The following is a 20,293-nucleotide window of genomic DNA, read 5'->3' on the forward strand; positions in this document are numbered from 1 at the left end:
TTGTCATCAACTTCAACGGCAGCAGAGATGGGCTCATGGCTCCCTGCGTTCAGAAAAGCTGAAGTCACAGCTTGGCCTGACTTCTCCATACAGCTCTTCCCCTCCTGGACAACTCCAGGTTCGAGGCTCCCGTGGGATGCAGCGAAAATGATGCACGCGACCAGCAGCAGGGAAACTTCCTGGATGCCCAAGATGGACCAGGGCAGCTGGCACTCCCACCATGTCCAACCCGTCTCGCCAGCTCCCATAGCTGTGTTCAGCGCTCCTAGTACAGGACACGTTCCCCTGACGCCCCAGGACCATCTCCGTCCTTCGCTCACACCGTGGAATGAGGAGCGTTGTACTACTTTTCCCTCTGCTCACATCACTCAGGAAAAAGCAAGAAAAGTGGAGCACCACCTTTCTGTTCGGTCCTGCGGCGGGGGGATGGGGCCTTTGGGACATGGAGGACTCAAGGGCTGTTATGATCATAGCGCTTTATACCATCAACAGGAGCAAGCACCTCAAAATAAGACCAGCACAACCCCTAGTTAGCTACACCATTGGTTTAATTGCATTACCATCCAGAAATTCACAAGGACACTTGCCAACAGCCGCCTGGTACGACGAACAGGGGCGCCGTGTACCTTCCAGGCTTCATTCACTCCAAAAGACAAAAATTGCACTGATCGATGAACACACACAGAGTCTTCCCTTTTCGCACATTCATGGATTCTGTTACTACAGAAGGTAAAGGCTTGGAAGCAGCTGGCTGACCCAGTCAGGGCTTTCCCAAGGGAACTCAGTTTTACAAAAAAACAGTATGAAAATTCCTTTACAGATGTACGTCTGCAGTGTGTACTTGGATCCTTTTAAATCTCAAACTAGGAGGTTTGGGGGGTCACTAATGGCTTGTGTGTCTTTATCGGCAAAGAACTGAGCATATATTTTTAGGAACGTGTAAGGCATTTTGGTAAGTGGAATAGTAAATTCTAGATCTTAGACCCATCAGACCGAAGTTCCTTCCTTTGAACCGTTGTCTTCCCCCTGGAAGTGAGAAAGAGCAGAACAGGTTATAGGATTGTATATAGAACATGTATTATGTTTTTAGTAGTTGAGTAAGCAGGTATTCCTAGGGACAGGGTTTTATCTAACAATTACGTCAATATCATAATGGCAGAGGCAGGATTCAACATTCGACTCAAAGAACCCCTGATCCAGCAATGTTAACACAAATGCCCTACAGGCCAGATCTGGCCTCCTGGTCATGCAGTCAGATTAACTTTTGTTGGTGAAAGAGACAAGCTTTTGAGCTCCACAGAGCTTTTCCTCAAGTCTGGGAAATGGTGTCACAGCTAAATACAAGGTGGAAGAGATTAAGCATAAGGAGTTAACACATGTTGCAAGAAACCATTCAAAATGAAGGGGGTAATTAACACATCTACATTCATAGGAAAAGAAAGAGACATAAAACCAAGGTCTCTATTGAATCCATAATTTTTGGTGTCTAGCAGAGTTATGAATTTAAGTTCCCAAGCTCATCTTTAGAAGGTGCATCAAATGCCTCAACAACTACATGTGTAAAACCAGACAAAAACTATACTCTCAAATGAACTCACAGAGGAAAACGATAAAAAGACCAAAAAAACCACACTTCTTGCCTGTGGATGAACACTTGCTATAAAGTGATCACTCCATATCTGACCTCTCAATCCTCATACTCAAAGGAAACCTGCACGGCACCTTCAAAAGATGAGCCTGGAAGCTTAAATTCTGTGAGGCTCCGAGTACCTTTCCCAGATCCGAAGAAGAGCTCTGTGGAGCTCATGGGTCCCTTCCACCAGGAGGAGTTGGTCCAATAAGAGAGATTACCTCACCCACCGTGTGTCTCTCATATCCTGGAATCAACATGGCTACACTACGACTGCGAACAACAGTCATACTGTCCAGAACCTGAATTTTTGTTGAAAAAGTTGATAAGGGGAAATGGATTTCTCTACTCTATGTTCTGCCACCGCTAAGTTCAGCCCGGGCAGTGTATGAGTGCTCCTCTTGTAAAGTTCCCATTTTTGCACATTATGCACGTCTTGAATAGGAAAGGTGGTCTAATGGTTAAAGCACTGGGCCGGGACTTGGAAGATCTGGATTCTGTTGCCAATTGTCGGATTCCCTGCGTCCTCGGGCAAATCACTTCATCTCAGAGTCTCCGTTCCCCACCCTTTGATTCATGTATTTCAACTCTAAGGTCTTCAGGGCAGAGACGGTCCCTTCCTACGTGTCTGTGCAGTGCTTAGCATAACGGGGTCCCAATCTCGGTTATGGCTTCCTGGTTCTATCTGCACACCACTACGTTCCATTTGGAGACAGATGCAATACCGTTTCTTGAAGCTGCTCTTTCAATTTCTTCACTGCTTCTCTTTCTTTGGCCAGTTGTCCCTGGGTAATCTTCAATAGCTCTTGGAGTTTGGTAGCGGCTTGTCCCAAGTCCTTTGTTAGCTTCTTCTCCTTCTCAAGTCTTTCCTGCACACAATTGAAGTAAACTATTATTTGCGATAACTAGATCCATCGTTTACCGATCACTGGACACAGGGCAGCAGCAGTGTCAGGCCACTCCCACCTCGCAGAGCCCCTGGAGAGATTTTTGCTATGGGGTTGCACTCTGGCTTTTGTTTGACAGTGGAGAAACATCTGCTCAGTTCCCTCTAGATGTAACTGATGCTCATCCCCACATTTCACAGGTCGGTCACCCTTAGTGAGAGTCTCTGTGCAGGAACATAGAATCCAGACTTGCTTCTGCACAACAGACATTGGCCAGGATCTCATCTCATCTCCCCACCAACTGTCTAGCCACCTTCTGTGATGGGGCCAAAGCAATGGATGGCCCCGTCCAGCACAGTCAGTAGGCCCCATTCCTTCCTGTATGAATCCGACTGGTGTCGGAGGACGACATGGTGGTTGCCAGTCTCTAGCCATCAGAGGCAGAGTCTCAGAGCTGCTCCTTCCCCACTAGTGCCATGGACCGATGGGAATGGGCAGGACGGGGCTCGGATTCACCTAAACCCCCGCCACACTCGATGCCAGGGTTGAAGGGAGAAGCAGCCCTGGAGTCTTATTTCCTCTCCTCCTCCTCCACCCTACAAGGGCCAGATCCCACAGCCCGAGCCTGGGAAGCCCAAGCCGGCTGCAGCGAGACATCACACGAGGAAGACGAAGCCCCAAACAGTGCAACGCCCGACATGAGAAGTGGCTTCAGGAGCCAGCTCTCAGGCTCGAGTCAGGGACCACAGCAATCGCAGCGAGGGTGCCCCTACTTACCCTGCACATGGCTTCCCTTCCCTGGCTTGGCAAACATACCCCCTTAATGCACAGCATAGAATCATAGAATTTCAGGGTTGGCAGGGACCTCAGGAGGTCATCTAGTCCAACCCCCTGTTCAGAGCAGGACCAATCCCCAGACAGATTTTTGCCCCAGATCCCTAAATGACCCCCTCAAGGATTGAACTCACAACCCTGGGTTTAGCAGGCCAATGCTCAAACCACTGAGCTATTCTCCCCCCCCGCCGGTGCTGCTCAGGCCGCACTGCTGGGATCGGTTCCGGGCTGCATCAGAGGGCAGGGCTGTATTCTGGGCTGCTATGGGCACCCAGACTTCCCGCTTCGTAGTTTACATCTGGCCCGGCGGCTGCCAGCACTGAACGCAGTGACCCTGCCCCCTCACAGGGCTAGGTCCTTAAGCTAGAGAATTCTCCCCCAGCCTGCGGTGGTACCGTTCTGCTACCGGAGCAGCAGACAGAGACTGGAACCAGAATCTGGCCCAGGGCGCCCTTCACCCTCCTGGCCTTGCAGGCCCCGTGCTGCGAGGGGGCGTGTGCAGGGAATTACCTTCAGGTGCTGAACCTCCTCCGTTTCCGAGGACGCTACGTTTGCAGCGGATCTCAGCTTTTCCAGTTCAGCTTGCAAACTGCACACTGAGCTCTGCGCCTGCGGTTTCAGGAAGTGGAGAGGTCAGTCCTACCTTACTAGGATACGTGAGAATCAAACGGGTGGTCGGCAGACAGGACGAACAGGGGCCCAGAAGAGGAGAGGGCAAACTCAGCTGGCTAAGAATCCCAGCACCACACGGCAGTGGGTATAGCGACATTTATCCTTCACCAGCCGCGCAGAGTTAAGTTACACTGCAGTGCGTACACTGCTCTCACTGGCTACATTAAGAAACCATCTCAGGCTAATCTCAGCTTAAATTTTAAAGATAAACCCTCTTCATGACCACCATGCGCTACATTTTCCCCACTTGTGGCGTTGGTTTGCACGTACCCGTGGCAGGCTGCGAACAGAAACTAGCCGATGCATTGCAGGCCTTGGTACTGCTTGTGCGTGCAAGATTGCCAGTAAAATGCACATACGCCTTTTCATATCAGGTTCAGGAAGTTTTAAAGATCTCCCTACAGCCACGCCCCTCCCAACAGCCATGATGGTTTGTTCCTTGGAAAGAGGCAGGCCAAGGCAATATTTCAAACAGCCTTCATTTAATGCTAGAATTAACCGGCTAGCAGGTGCGCCCAGAGCAGACCTGTGTTCTGCCCTTCCACCACCCCATGAGCAGCTGGGTGGGACATTGTCGTATTTTCCCCAGTAGCACTGGGACCAGAAGCAGCCAGCCTGGTCTCCCCCCAACTATAGGCCAGGGTCCTATTGGTTAAATTCAAGCTGGTTTTCCATTTTTTTGCAGAGCTGCTTAAAAAAAAAATAAGAAGTTCCAATGACAGCCAACTTGACCCAGCAGAAGCAGACTGTGGGAGTCGTTTTCCTGCAGCCCAGAGGCAGACAAGCAGGCTAGGGGAGTCCCAAAGATTTTGGCGAGGAGAAATAGACCAAATGCACGGGGTGAAACAGGCTGACAGAGGTATGACCGAGGAACCGTTTCAGTCCCGCAAGACAGGTAAAACCTGCTGAGATTTTCAGGAGCGACTAGCTACTCTGGCGTCTAATCTGAAACCTTCCAAAGAGATCCCCAAACTGTCAAAGTGCCAAGCCCCTGCCCCTTTAAAATGCCTCAACATGGGTACCCGCAAATGAAAGCCCTTCAAAAGGCTAGTCACTTGGAGAACACAGGCCAACTGCCACCTGTAGGTGAAAGAGCCTCTCCAAAATAAACACTCACGGGTTTGCTACTGCAGCTTTAGACCCTTCCTGTTCGCCAACCAGGAGAACGACCGGTATTTAGGAAGTGGCCCATATAAGCTCTTTGGCATTGACAGTTTCCTTTTAGGATTATGAGGACGCTTGGAAACAGGTAGAGGGATTGGAGATGTGTGTTTGGACCATGTTCTTTTTGCTACAGTTTTAGTCCTGCAGCAGCAAGCCACTGCCTTAAGTTTCAAAAAAAAAAAAAAAAAAAAAAAAAAAAAAGTGAGCACGGCTAAAAAGGCAAATCCCAAATGGGAGGTGAGGGGGAAAGAGAGAGCACTTCACTGTTTAAAGTGAAACTCATTGGCTCGTTACCAGCATTTTACAACAGGTAAAAGGTGATTAAAGGACCAAACTTGTTGCTTTCAGTTTTAGGTCTTTGTCAGTAATAGGCATAGATGAAAGGCCAGAAGGGATGACCACCATCCATTTTGGCCTTCTGCAATCCCACCCATATTAACAGCGCAGAAGAGCCGGCATCATGAACATTCTGCTCTGCTGGTGATCACATACAGCCTTTCAAAGGGACTTTCCCTCCTCCATCGGTTTAAACGCAGACCTTCTGTCCGGAGGGAAGCAAAGCCCCCAATCCCTTGTCACAGACAGCAGGCCAGAGAGAGTCCCATGCGCACGTAGGTTTGAACTTACTTCTTCAAACTCCAGCGCTAGCTTCTGCCTCAGCTCTTGCTCGTTATCCACGTTTGCTTCAGTTTGTTCCAGCTGCGTTTTCAACTGCACAGAAACCAAAGTGAATCAGCAACATCGGAAAGATCAACTGGAGCAGACGGGACTCTGAAGCCTGCTACATGTAGATAAACAGAGACGGACTCTAGAGCTTTCCCCAAAGCCCTGAAGGGCAGCTGCCAGGCCCTGCTTCCGATCTCTAATCCCCAAAGGCTTCCAAGATTAAGCCAAAGGAAATTTCTAGCCAGTAGTTTTACACTTCCAGTCTCTGCCCAATTTGGTGCTATATTCCACCCTTGTTCCAGCCCCAGCAACTTGAACTGGAACTGGTTGCAAAGGCCAAGAGCAGACTGACCCCACCTGTCTCATCTGACAGCTCCCCACCACTTGGGCAACACAGCACCTTGGGGAAAACTCCACAATGGAAAGGATTAAGACTCAAAGAGCAGAGAACACAGCTTGTGGGGTCAGTAAGCTAGTGAGGAGAGAAAGGTTAGGCTGAAAGACTCTCAGAGTTAATTCCTGGAACCCAACTCTGGTTAGTGAGATTAGAAATCCAATCCTCCACAAAGTCCTTGCCCCTCTGAATTCTGATCCTTAGCCCAAGAAGTCCTGTAAGACCAGAATTCTCCACCCTCCAGGGCCTCATATGATGACTGCCCACCCCTTCAGTAGACAAGACAGCACCCCATCAAGCCAGCCAGAGAGAGTATATGGGGTGCAGTGTAATGGATTCCCTCACTTCAAGGACCCAGTGCATCAACTCTGCAGGACTCCCTGCCCATCTTCCGACCCCGGATCCCCTAAAGCATACTGCTGCCACTAAGCCCAGCGGTCAGCCCACTGTCCTCGACCAAGGAGGTCTCAAAAGCAGAGAGCACTGCTCAAAGCCAGACCTCATTCCTGCTCAGAAAGTGATCAGATGATGGTCTCACTGCTAAGGCATTGAGCTGGGACTCTGGAGATCTGGGCTGGATTGCCAGCTCTGCCACAGATTTCCTGCATGACCCTGGGCAAGTCACTTCATCAGTCCTCCCCATCTGTAATGCCACTTCCTTCCTCTTACCCTGCATGGTATCTACTTGAACAAAGCGCTCTGGGGCGGGGCGGTCTGTACAGTAGCTAGTACATTGGGGCCCTGATCTCAGCTGGGGCCCACTAGAACTACGATAAGAAAGTGGGTGTTTTGAATCCTCTCTTTACAAATGGGCCATGGTAAGAATATTTGTTACGTGAAGCTTGTTCCCCTCCCTTATCTAGTTCAGAAAATTAACCACCTCAATAGAAGCCCCACAGAAACAGCACAACACACACATTCTACAGTCATCAGTGAAGCCATATACAATGATCATGCAGGTGTCGAGCGGGAGACGGGACAAGTGCAGTCGTTAATCAGTGCCTTAGCGTGCAGTGGTCTCACCGCCCTAACCTCGAGGGGCTCGCACTCGCTTGGGTCAGCCCGCAACCCAGCTGCTTCTCCATCATGCACATGGCTCTTCATCTCCCTCAACTGCTGCCTGACCTGAAACAAGGACCAGCAAGCCTGGCTCAGTGACACACAGTGGCAGCCAAGGTGCGGGCGAAGCTTTGAGATAGGGCGGCCAATGGAAAACGCGCCTCGTGGCCAGCAAAAGTAGGAACGCAGCTGCAGTCAGATTTGTTCTGCTGCCTGAACAAGTCAACAGGAAGTTAGCTGAGCAACGGGGGAAGAGATTCACAGAGCTGCCTAAGGGGATGACACCCAAATCCCACTGCGCTCTGTCGGAAATCCCAGAAAGGATCCATGAAGATCAAACACGGAACGTCCTCCTGAAACCGCCCAAAAGTAACAGTTCAAAGTTTATCAGATCAGACTCAGTGACATGAGAACAGCTGCAACCTCACTGGTATGGATGGGGTTCGCCAGGTACCTCCAGCAGTGAAATTCACCTGTCACGAGTACTCAACCCTATGGAAGAGTTACAAGAACAGACCCTGATCCTGCAGTGGAATCCCCACATTCAGACTTCTGTGTTCACATGTGTTCCTGGGGTTCCTCAGAGACACAAGGATCAGATCCAGGTGAAGCCAACTGGAGGATTGGGGCATTCAGTCCATGGTTTTGGAGTACAGTAGTTAATAAATGGATAGTCGGTAACATTAAAGGGAGAACGTGGGGCTGATAGAGTCAGTCTTGCTTTCCAACAGGTGACATTCACAGTGCAATAGCAACAAAAAGGCAGGGGAAATCGCTTTAATACAACACGCTGCAGGCAGTTAATAGAGTAACAGTGGGACAACTCCTTGGGTAGCAGCTTATCACACAAAAATGACTCAAACATGTTGGGGGGGGAGGGGAGGGAAAAAAGTGTCCTAAATGGGGTCTTTCTACAATTTTTTTCTAAGCCATGCAGGCAAAAATTTGGGTCTGAGCAGGGACACTGCACCTTCCTTGCATTTGTTTAAGGACATTTATTTTTTAAGTTGTCTCCACTTCCGTTATGAAGAGCAACATTTCCAATGACAGCTGCAGAGACAGCAGCGGCTATCAAGAGAAGCCAGCATCTATTTCTGCTCAGTCCGCCAAGGAGCCCTGCAGTTGCTCAGCCCATCCGCCGTGTGGCGCTGCCCTTTACGGAGACGTGGGTTTGAAGGTTAGAAGATTTACAACGGGTCCTGTTCTGGGGAAAGAGATGCTCGATGAAAATACAAAGTTGCTAAATACCTGCAACCGCTTCCCTGTTTAAATGGCTTAATTACTCCTCAGCAGCAGGTATAGATCTGTGACAACTACCTGAATGATCCAAATGGATAGACTTACAGTGCAGGGGAGGCGTTCGTTATTCCAAAGAAGCTATAACCAGACACCAGTTGGTGCATTGTGGAGGGAGATTTTGAACTGCCCGGCTCTCGTCCATTTACAAAGTGTAACCAACCCTCAGGCTTTTATCACGAGTCTCCCAATATCAAACTCCAAAGTTCCTGGAGTTACACCACGACGTGAGAAGCACAGTTTTCGTTCAAAGAAATAAAAATAAAATAAAGCTTCTAGCCCTCATATTGGGAAAGAAAAGCTTGAGACGTGAGCCGTAAGGTTCCCACCTCAGAAAGCAAATAAGAATCAGCATAAAAGATTCCGGCATTTTTAAGGCACACCTCATGATTTCTTAACCCTTCGGAGTGGCACTCCTGTTAATTTCTTAACACTTCCCCTTCTTACAGGGTAGTCACATCACATTGATCAAACAGGTTCACAGAATCATAGACTATCAGGGTTGGAAGGGACCTCAGGAGGTCATCTAGTCCAACCCCCTGCTCAAAGCAGGGCCAATCCCCAACTAAATCATCCCAGCCAGGGGCTTTGTCAAGCCTGACCTTAAAAAACTCTAAGGAAGGAGATCCCACCATCTCCCTAGGTAACCCATTCCAGTGCTTCACCACCCTCCTAGTGAAAATGTTTTTCCTAATATCCAACCTAAACCTCCCCCATTTCAGAGACAGACAGGCAACCTTCATAGATTTCAATGGCGAATTCCTACATACAGAAAAGTCAGTTTCAAAAGGAACCCAAAGTAAGATTCCTTCAGCCAACAGATGATCTGTAAGGACATCTGAAGGACCCTGGACGCCCTCCCATAAGGGGACCTACTACCAAATCCAATTGCAACCAAAAAAGGAATGTGTGCACATATGTATTAGACAGACACTCTACACTAAAATAATATTAAGGTTGTAGAATCAAGCACTCTGAACATAGGAAATGCCAGAATTAAGGCTACCTTTGCAACCTTGGCCCGTGTTACGCAGGAGGTCAGATTAGATTATTGCGTGGTCCCTTCTGGCCTTAAAAATCGATGAAAAGATTACACTGGCATTTCCCAATTTACATGCTAGACTTCGCAACCTTAACATTCTTCTAATATAGTTGTGTAGGGGCGCAAGGTACAGGGAGTGAGTCAATTTGTTATTTGATCCCTGGACCCATGAGAGCATCGTACCCTGTGCCCAGAGAGTTAGTTCGCATGGTAACTCCTTGACATTCTGAAGATGACCAAGTAGCACTTAACTCTTGGCTGGGTTGTATATATTTTACAGTTACTTAGATTCATCCGGCATAGCTGGCACCCTGAAAAATCTGGCCTAATCAAGAAAGCAACGATGAGAATCGCAAAGAGTTTCATGGTGTGAAACCCTTCGCCGCCTTCTTCAGCATTTTCAAAATACAAATCCCCTTGGCAGATGGTTCGACGGGCACTTGGAGTTGGACATACTTGAAGTCCGACCCCACGCGGAGTTCTGTGGAGATTTGGGAAATTCATCAGTGTCCCAGAGTTGTACGTCCCTTCCAGCTAACCCCAGCTTACAACAGCAGCTTCCCAGGCTGCCGCTCTCCACCGAAGAGCGCCTCCGTTAGGTCTCGTCAACACTAGAAAGTTGTGGAGTTAGAGAGGTACGGGTATAACTGAAGTGCTACAATCCCCTCTAGTGTTGGCAGAGTTATGCCAGGATAAGAGTGCTTTACGCCAGTACAGCTATTCCTGAACACGAAGGGGACTTTAATCCACTTTATAAGTTAATTCAGAACAATCTGGAGCATTCCCATGTAGACAAGCTCTAAAGATACGCAGGTACAAGCACCTTTATATCAGTATAGCTGCAGTCACTCTACAGATTGTACCGATCCATCATTAACAATAATCATACCCCTAACCAAGAGAGTCTAGAGAGACAACAACTTTTAAGTGTAGACCCGACCTTAGGTTAGATATGAACTAGCAATTAGCCATTACCAGTGCAAGCTCCTGGCTTTGTTTCTGTGCTTCTGCTTTTGCTGCATCCAGCTGTTCTTGGGATTCAGAGAAGAGCTGCCTCAACTGGAAAAAAGAAGAGGGAAGTCAGCAGCTGTGTTAGCGTCTGGAAGAAGCTTGGGTGTTTGGAGTGGCAGGGAGAAGAAACAGCGTATCAGTTACATAAGAATGGACGTGCTGGGTCAGACCAAAGGTCCATTTAACCCAGTATCCTGTCTTCCGACAGCGATAAGTGCCAGATGCTTCAGAGGGAAGGCACAGAACATGGCAATTAGCAAGGGATTCATCCCCTGTCATCCAATCCCAGCTTCTGCTAGTAAAAAGTTTAGGGATACCCACAGCATGGGGTTGTGTCCCTGCCCATTATGTCTAACGGGCATGAATGGGGCCTATCCCCCGTAAACTTCTCTAATTCTTTTTTAAACCCAGTTATACTTTTGACTTTACAACATCCCCTGGCAATGAGTTCCACAGGTTGAATGTGTGAGGTCTGCTTTAAACCTGCTGCGTATTCATTTCATTTGGTGACCACATTCATGTGTTACGTGATGGATAAATAACACTTCCTTACGCACTTTCTCAACACCAGTCATGATTTTATAGACCTCTAGCATATCCCGCCCAAGTTGTCTCTTTTCCAAGCTTAACAGTCCCAGACTTTTCACTCTCGCCTCAGACAGAAACTGTTCCATACCCCTAATCATTTTCATTGCCTTTCTCTGTACCTTTTCCAATTCTAATAGATCTTTTTGGAGATGGGACAACCAGAACGGCACACCGTATTTAAGGTGTGGGTGTACCGTGGATTTATATAGTGGCATTAGGATATTTTCTGGTTCTGTTATCTAGCCTTTTCCTTATGGGTCCCTAACAATCTGTTGATATTTTTGACTGCTGCTGCACATTGAGAAGATATTTTCAGAGAACTATCCAGGACGACTCCAGGAGCTTGCTTGAGTGGTAGCAGCTAATTTAGAGCCCATCATTTTGTAGAGCTAGTTGGGATTATGTTTTCCAATGTGCATTACTTTGCACTTATCAACTGATCTCCCCGAGTTAGCCCGGCCCCCTTGTCAAGGGATCAGAGGATGGGACGCTAGAGCCACCTTAGAAAGCTCTCAGCTTTGCCCAGCAGGCCACTAGGCCCAGCACTCAGCCCCTAGAACAGACCACACTAGAAAAACGTCAAGCAAGCACCCGCCAAGCAAGCACACAAACAAAATCTCACTCCCCCCCACCCCCAAGCTCACGTAGTCACTCCTCCTGCACCCAGAGAACCCCTCGCAAATCTCGCCTGTTTGCTGCTCCTGTTCGCTAGTTGGTTTGCAAATACACTAGGCCGCTCTCCTCCCACTTCACAACCATGTATATTTATGGTGCGATGGCTAGGACCACCAGACAGACCAGAACAGCTCAATCATCAGTCAAGAAAGCAGCCTCTTTTCCTGACAGCATCTTGAAAGAGATCTATGGCTGGATCACCAAAAGAGCCTGTTAGGTACCCAACTCCCACTACAATTCAACAGGACTTGGGTGCCCAACTCCCTGAGGCACCTTAAAAAAAAAACAGGTTTGAGAGCCTGAAGTCTTGTAAAGCCCATTTTAAAGAGGTTGTTTGTCCTTCTGTGAGCAGACGCAGGCTAGCGAAGTAGGATCCGCATCTCTGGCTAGCGAAGGCGTAGCAGGTCCAGCCAGGACCTAGTGGTCGCCATGCCAACCTGCTGCCCATTTCGGAGCCACTCCTTCCCTTTCAAATCCTCCAGAGAGTTATGCTGCAAATCGAAGACTTGTCTGTTCTAAGCAGTTCTTCGGCATCTCACCCCTCACCTGGCCGGCTAGTTTAGCAAGGCGGACGGCAGACGGCTTATTTACATCCAGACACAAGGTTTCCTTTATGCTTTGCAAAGCCACGAATGACTGAGGAATTCCGCTCTCACACGAACAAACCCCCTCACTCTGTTCAGCACACAAGCAGCTCTCGCTTAGTCCCACCTAAAGTTAACTCAGCTGCTTGTCTTCAAACACCAGATTTGATGTTAAGACAAAGCCTGGTGGTCTGCTGGGAGAGGAGTGGGCGGTGCCCTCTGTGTCTTCTGACACCTATGGCTTCATTTATCTGCCCCTTCTAAACCCTAACGCCAGGGGAATTAATTATCAGCCATTCAGAAAGGCGAGGAGTGTTTAAAAACCTCAGAAGGAGAGACTCTTCTACACAACACTCTGTGCATTTCAAGTCAGGAATGGACCCAGCTGTTAACTAGGCAGATACCACCTAAAGCATTTTCCAAGAGGCGAAGGATGAGCTTGCGGCTAGCACCACTGGACTAAAGCTCTGGAGATCCCTGGCCCTGGTTAGCTTTAGTCTCTCCCCACCTCCCCCAAACAGATGACCAACACTTACTGCTTCAACTTCTTTTGTGTAGTTCTGGCGTTCGGAACTGGCTGTCTCCAAGTGATTTTCCAGCTGTGCTTCCAGAAGAGAAGTATATTCCTTCAGCTGATTAAAACAAGGAGAGCACGGTGACTTGATCGGTAATGATGCAGGCATTCATCTGTTTGCATATCTAGCCTCTCTAGACCAGCAAGACCAATTCTCCCAACCTTCCCCCGGAGGGGTTGAGAAGAAATTATAATGCCTCTCTCCTGGCAACATTAAAGGGAAGTTCCGGGGGTGCAGCAGAAATCAGTACCCTTTCCTTTTGGAGTAGGTGAGAATGTCCATACCTGATCTGTGTTCTGGAGCTCTACCCTCAGCTGGTCCACAGCCTCTGCAAGAGATTTCACTTGGACTTGTGACTACACCAAGCGTTGACCCCCCAAAAAATGGAAAATAAAGAAATAAAGTGTTAGTAAGCAGCATTTCCCAGCTTGGACTCTCCTCTAAAACGTCTCCTACAAGCGACTAAAATGGCACAGTGGGGTTACCCTGTAAACTCTTTGAGGGAAGAGACCATTTGTTGCATTCGTACAGCACCTAGCACAACTGGGCTCCTGATCCAGGATTGGGACCTTTACTAACAGCATCCAAATAAGGATGGCGATACAGTCATCCCTGCAAACCAAGCAAAGGATCTGAGAGTCAAGCTGGGTTCCTCCCTTCTAACGAGTCACCACTGAAGTCAATAGAATGTTTTCTGTTGGCCGCATTTGATGGAAAAAGTGGCTTTTTGAGGGCATTAAAATTTTTGCTGAAGAACCCCCCCCCCCCCCCAAAAAAAATAAAAAAATAAAAAAAAAAAAATCTGAAATTTTTTTGGTTTTAAACTGAACATTTTTGAAGTTTGAGTTTTTCAATGAAAACCTCAAAGGAAAATTAATATAAAAAAACCCCACCGCTCACAATTTTTGTTTTTCAGGAGGAAAACGTCATTTCCTGACCAACTCTAGTCACCAACCATGACAAATCTGTTGGCCATATTATGCTCAGCTACATCCATGCAACCTCACCAACTTCACATTACCCGCACAGGCAAGACAGAACATAATATGGCCAGCAGAATCTTGATTTCATGCACCGCCATCAAAGAAAAGAAGCCAGCTTCTCTCAAAACTCTGGTGGTCACGGGAGTGGGAATTACACACACCCCTTGTAACCAGAGTAAATTTAACATTATCTATTTGACACAAATACTGAACTCCACAATGCGGTACTTCGTCACTTTTCAGTGTAAAATCTTTTTAGAGGGACATTTTAAATTCCTTTATAAAGTAGTATGCCCAGGCAGGGTCTCACAAACATCAGCAACACCCCTTCATTCCCACACTCACTAAAGCAGAGGTGGCCAACCTGCGGCTCCTGGTATAAGCACCGACTCCGGGGCTGGAGCTACAGGCACCAACTTTCCAATGTGCGGGAGGGTGCTCACTGCTCAACCCCTGGTTCTTTATTTCAGAATCACCTAAATTGTTTTTACACCAAGTTCAACCCTAGAGCCTTAAAGATGTGCCCCTCCCTAGTGAGGGACCTCTAAAGCCCTCGCCTTTCATAGATTGAGGCCCATTACGATCCTCGTGTTATTTACAGCGTTAGACGTGTCACCAGCCCATTGGTTCCCAGCACCTCTAGGCAGCCAGCACCCCAGGGATTCCTGCTCACACACAGGCGAGAATCTTTAGGATGCACCTTTTGCAGTTCCTCTTCAGACGCTGTTAGCTTTGCTTTCCACACATGCTCCTCCTCCTCCACGCTCTTCTGCAGGTCTTTGAGCATTCTTTCCTGCCAAGGGAGAAGGAACGGGGCATGAGACTGGGCAGGCGGAGAGGGGAAGGCTCACTGGGGCAGAGCACTCAAGGCAGGCATTCAAACTGCTGTCAAGGCAGAGAGTTAAGGGCATGGTCCAGCTCCCACTAAAATCGATAGGTCAGCTTGGCTGCTAGGTTCTTTAGAGAAGCAGCCTCCTGCCTGACTCAGCGCTGGACTGTCTCTGCAAAGCTAGGGGAGGAAGGGACCCATACTGCTGGGCGTATTCTCACATTGTATCGAGCACCTGATTACGGGTGTGTGGGGAACGGAGGCACTGGCGGCGGGAACTGACTTACCCAAGGTCACAGTATGTCAGCATCAGAGTCAAGAAGAGAACCCAGGTCCCCCACCTCTTAGGGCTCATCTTCACATACAGTGCTACAGTGAAGACCCTACTAAGCCAATGGCAGAGCTTCTCCCATCAGCACAGTTAATCCGCCTCCCCGAGAGGCGGTAATGTAGACCTGGCCCTAGGCTAGTACCTTACCCACTACACCATCCTGCCTCTACTTGCTCCAGACCACCCCTTTCACAGGATGTTCTCAGACCATATTGTAGCAGAGCCGTAGAATTTACGAGGGCAGTTCTAGCGTAAACACTAAGAAATAAGAAGGCTAGATGTAATCAGACAGTGAAATGGAGAGGAATATTTTTAACCAAGCTCTGCAAAAGCCTCCAAACAAAGGCAGCAAGATTCACGTGCATAACATCTGTACAATGTCTTCAGCGACTATAGGCACGGTTTGGCTGTTGCAAAGTCAGTGGCAAGAAAGGTGGAGTGGTACTGTCAGCGAAGAGGAGAAACGGCCAGAATGGCTTAACCTACCGTCTCAGCAAGAATAGTTCTGTACTGCTCACATTCTGCTTGTAAAGTGCTCTGCGCCTCTTCCGCTTCTTTTAATTGAAGTGCTGAATCCTGAAAGAAAAAGGAGTTTTATAAGGTTCCCCCTTCTCACCGCGCCCCGAATAGCTGCTGCTAGCTTTGATGTTTACACCCAATGCCCACAGAAAGCAAATGTTTGGGGCGTGGCTGCCCAGTGCTTAAGAGGTCACTTACAAGAGATTCTGTTTTAGCGGTCTGTTGCTGTAGCATTCCCAGACTCTTCTCCTTAAACTCTTGTAGCCACTCCGCATAAGCCTGATTAAACAAATAAAAACAGAGTGTCAGTTGATCTATCCCAGTCCTTCACTGGCACAGCTGTCTGATCACCTCCCAAAAGTAGGAGAAGGTTAGTGCCTACCTGTTGTGGAGCTACAGTGATCTGTGGGAAGAGAGAAAGCAGCGTCTGCTTTGTTTGCGTCTGAATTGCACTGAGCTGCTGCTCCAAATCTTCCTAAACGAGAGAACGTAGGTTTTCATGAAATAAACTTAAGCCAGCACCTTTCAGCTGGGGACAGATCCCAGCTGTTCTAATTTCACCGAGGTCAACGGCGTGATGCTGATTTATACAAATCTGAGGGCCTGGCCTTTGTTTTGTAGTCGATACGTCACTGTGGAAGAGGGGAGGGAAAAGAGCCCAAACAACAAAACTTGCACAAATCTCCACGAGGCTAATTACACAAGAACGGAGGAGTCAAATTCCCATTCTGAGACGCCCGTACGTACATCTGATTACGTCAGCATCCCGGGCAGTGACAGTGCACATCTTTGGAGGAGTCAGAAACGCGGAAATATTGACGAGCCGTTTGCGTCATCTTCCTTGCATCATAACATTTACAGAACGTTACGAGACCGCTGCCTTCCCACACCATCACCAGGGACACGCCAACATTAACCACCACAAACATTGAGAGGGGAAAACACCAACAGCTCCATACAAAGTTTGTTTTCAAAGAGTTCAGGGAGGTAAGTTATGGGAGACCACCGTTGAAAAGATCATTTCACGGTAGAGCTCAGTCTCCCTGCACTGTTCCTTCGCCACGCGTGGAGGTTGCAGGATCAAGCCCCAAACGTAACCAATTGTGGCAAGCTTTTATTGGACAAGCTCTAAAGGGTCAACACGCACAGAGAGTAATCACAGGTTTTAAACAGAATCTGCAAACGGAGATGCTGAAATTCAGTTTAAAAATTAACAGGCCCCTAATCGTGTAGCTGCTCCCCGGCAGCAGAATCCAGCTCCAAAGAACAGCTCCCCTTTGTTACTGATTGAAGCAAGACTCACCTTTGCTTTTGTGAAAGAAAGCTGCTTTTCTTCCCGCGCTTTCTCGGCCGAGGCCAAAGCTTCCATTGCTTTCCAGTTCTTCTCGCGAAGATCCTGTTGGGACAGACGCACGCAGGAATAAGCCACACGCTGCCATGGAGACCACCACAAGGTTTGCTTAGCATGATGTTACTTGCCACTATTGGAAGTTATGGAGCCACATCACGGGGGTGGGGGGGGGGGGGGATGTCTGATGATCCCATTTAAGAAACCAGATTTTGCTTCAACTCCTAAATCTTGAGATACACCTGCAGTAGGCTAATCCCTCAGGTCTGAACCTCATTATTTGCAGTGACAGCCCATCAAGTCTCCTGGCAAGGTGGGAAGAAGGAGGCCCGTTCGCCAACTCATCAGTACTCCCATTCCCAGTGGCTGGGAGCATCCCCTAAAGGCCTGTTTAAGATCCAGCTTGGCCTGCTTCAGTGGTTCCCCCACTCCCGCAGTGACCTCCAGCCCTTGTTCCTAGCGTTCCTTCATGGGATGAAGACACTAAGCCTACAGAGGCAGCTCGACTAGCTGGAATCCCTTCTCCACCCCCACCCAGCCAGAGGGCTGCCAGGCCCAGACCGCAGCTTCGTTTGTTCCTCTGTCACTCCCCCACCAAAGACTTAGCTTTCTGCTACTTGGAAGTCAGCCAGCTTCTCTCCTAGCAAGGGTAACAGTAGCCTAGGTGCTTAGGATAGAGACGAGCGTCCCTCAGGGCGCACAGAAGTTAGGCCTTTGCCGTGCCCAACGCTACATTTTAAACTTTATCGGGCAACTTTTAAAACCCAATTGTTGGTCAAGTGCAAATCAGGGGTTTGTTCAGGTTTGCGCTGGCAGAACGAGAGTTCGGCTCGTCCAGTCACTCACGTTGTTTTTCGTTTTCTGCTGCTCGATTATCTCTCTCAGCTCCAGAGCTTCCTTTTCGAGCGAGGAGACCTGGTCAGCCTTCGCTTGAAGTCTGCAATGAAACAAGAGGGAGTGTTTGGAGCGGAGCTCATCTCCGAGGCCATGCACTCTCAGCAGTCATGATCGAATTCCCCCACACACCCCAGAGTGCTAACAGAACAGCGATGTAGCGCCAGAAGTCTCTGCAGACCCCAGTGGCATGCAGCCAGACTGTGACAGCAGCAACACGGAATCATTGGACTGGAAGGGACCTCGAGAGGTCATCTAGTCCAGTTCCCTGCACTCATGGCAGGACTAAGTATTATCTCTAGACCATCCCTGACAGGTGTTTGTCTAACCTGCTCTTAAAAATATCCAGTGATGGAGATTCCACCAAATATACACCAGTGTGTTTTGGGGTCTCTCTTTATTTTAAAATAAAAACAAAACAAAGATCTTTCCCCAAAGCAAATGGCAGGCAGATTTTTTTGGGAGGACAGAATACCATTGCCCAAGTTAGAACTAGTTTGCTGAGTACAGTTACCTATACCATTTCTCCTGTGTCATCAGAAACTGGCTAGGTGGGTCTTCAAAACGGCACCAGGAAAGAAAAACAAGCATTCAAAACAAGAGTGCAATTTGTCAAGCCATGAACTTTGTAGGGTGAGACGCAGGACTTGAAACTGCTCTTAGCTCACCTCTGTCTGAAATTAAACTAGGCCAAGATTTTTCAAAAATGGCTACTAAGAGTGAAGGGCCCAAATCTTCAGGAATGACTAGTTACTTGGGTGCCACGGTTTCTGTCCATCAGCTCGGTACCTTGAAGGGGGCCTGGTTTTCCCAGCAGCATCGGGCACCCACCTATAGGTCCCTTTTAAGGAGCCACCCAAAAACTGAAGCACTCAAATCACTAGTTACTTCTGGAAGTTTTGAGCCAAGGACCTTAGAGTTGTACGGAGACACTCAGGTAAGAGATTGGTGTGCTAAGTCAGTCAATGGGTGTTTGTGGGCATAAACCCAGGCTGAAAAGTCACGCCTATTTATTTATTTTCAGGAAGTCTGCAATCGGTTTTCTTTCTTTTTTTTTTTTTTTCCAACGAGGGTATTGAGAAGTTGCTCTGATTGGCAGGCAAACTTCATTTTGATTGACACAAAATTGGCCTCTACTTCAGCATCTCTCAAAAACGGGAAGCTTTTACAGAACTACTATGCCAGTCAGCTCTAAAAAGGCACCTTAGGTCTTCAGCTGTATGTGCATTTGCGAAAAGCATCACTTCAAAATGGACTAGCCATTGTTATAGGCCAGTGTTCGAATCAACATTCCCATGGTCTACACCTGCCAGAAGTCACCTAGAGCACTCAATTTAACTGTGCCTTCTCGTGACAGCAGACCGGAGACTGTGCCCCAGTAATGTCAGCACATGAACAGCTCATGGGAAAGTTGGGGGAAAGGAATCCCGGCCCATACTCCTTTGTTGCAGCCTTTTAGCACATGGACGGAGAGATCGGTACATTCACCGGTCTTACCTTAACTGCAGCTGGCTCACTTCTGCTTGATTAGCTGCCTGAAAATTAGACACAGGTTGCCTTTACTACACGCATTATAAACACAGTACAGGACAGCCCCCCAGTTAGGATATAGATATTCAGGCCTGTCTGTAAAGGCCTATAGTTTAAGAATTTAGGTATATGTTTATCATTTAGCTAGTTATAGGGGTATAAAGAATCAACATCACTGCCTGCCTGTGTAAGGGCCTTCTCTCACTGTGACAGTCTGAGGCCCTGTTCTTAAGCTAAGGCCTTTGGCTAAACACCAGAGGCAGCCGTAAACTGGGAAGCGAATAGTCACGTCCTCACCAGTCACACTGAAATGAGGCGGTTTTGGGCTGTTAAAAACGTGATCCAATCTATCGCCTCCAGAGAAAGGGAAGAGCCTAGATGGTTAAAGAAAACACTTTGATAGCATCCTGTCTGGCAAGAACTCACTTCTCAATAGCTGGGGTGTGAAATCCTCATTTCTTTGTTGTTCTATCATCGTAGCCCCCACTTCCCTATTGTTTGTCTGTATAACCTCTGTCTGGTTCTGAGATTGTTTCTGTCTGCTGTATAATTAATTTTGTTGGGTGTAAACCAATTAAGGTGGTGGGATATTATTGGTTAGATAATCACGTTACAATATGTTAGGATTGGTTAGTTAAATTTCAGTCAAATGATTGGTTAAGGTATAGCTAAGCAGAACTCAAGTTTTACTATATAGTCTGCAATCAATCAGGAAGGGGGGAATGGGAACAGGGACACCGTCCAGGCTCTGTGGCATCAGAGCTGGGAAGGGGGACACTGAG

At 48.1% G+C, this 20,293-nt stretch overlaps 1 protein-coding gene across 8 annotated transcripts in view; it reads right to left on the bottom strand.

The window, feature by feature from the left end:
• Window positions 1-530: 530 nt before the first annotated feature.
• RRBP1 (ribosome binding protein 1) overlaps window positions 531-20,293 on the bottom strand; it is a 55,957-nt gene continuing 36,194 nt past the window's right edge. For 4 of the 8 annotated variants that reach the window (XM_005287452.5, XM_065589807.1, XM_005287454.5 and 1 more), the window contains 15 exons: window positions 19,479-19,516; window positions 17,934-18,024; window positions 17,043-17,135; window positions 16,122-16,214; window positions 15,938-16,018; window positions 15,707-15,796; window positions 14,761-14,853; window positions 13,362-13,433; window positions 13,039-13,134; window positions 10,620-10,703; window positions 7,280-7,372; window positions 5,815-5,898; window positions 3,862-3,960; window positions 2,356-2,499; window positions 531-1,026 (listed from right to left, as the gene is read on the bottom strand). In XM_005287452.5, coding sequence (XP_005287509.2) covers window positions 988-1,026; window positions 2,356-2,499; window positions 3,862-3,960; window positions 5,815-5,898; window positions 7,280-7,372; window positions 10,620-10,703; window positions 13,039-13,134; window positions 13,362-13,433; window positions 14,761-14,853; window positions 15,707-15,796; window positions 15,938-16,018; window positions 16,122-16,214; window positions 17,043-17,135; window positions 17,934-18,024; window positions 19,479-19,516 — 1,290 coding nt within the window. In that variant the 3' untranslated portion in view covers window positions 531-987. The remainder of the gene's footprint in view (window positions 1,027-2,355; window positions 2,500-3,861; window positions 3,961-5,814; window positions 5,899-7,279; window positions 7,373-10,619; window positions 10,704-13,038; window positions 13,135-13,361; window positions 13,434-14,760; window positions 14,854-15,706; window positions 15,797-15,937; window positions 16,019-16,121; window positions 16,215-17,042; window positions 17,136-17,933; window positions 18,025-19,478; window positions 19,517-20,293) is intronic. The other 4 variants (XM_005287455.5, XM_065589808.1, XM_065589809.1 and 1 more) reach the window with 1 other exon arrangement.

Source organism: Chrysemys picta, chromosome 3 (genome assembly GCF_011386835.1).
Source record: "Chrysemys picta bellii isolate R12L10 chromosome 3, ASM1138683v2, whole genome shotgun sequence".
Classification (NCBI taxonomy): domain Eukaryota; kingdom Metazoa; phylum Chordata; order Testudines; family Emydidae; genus Chrysemys; species Chrysemys picta.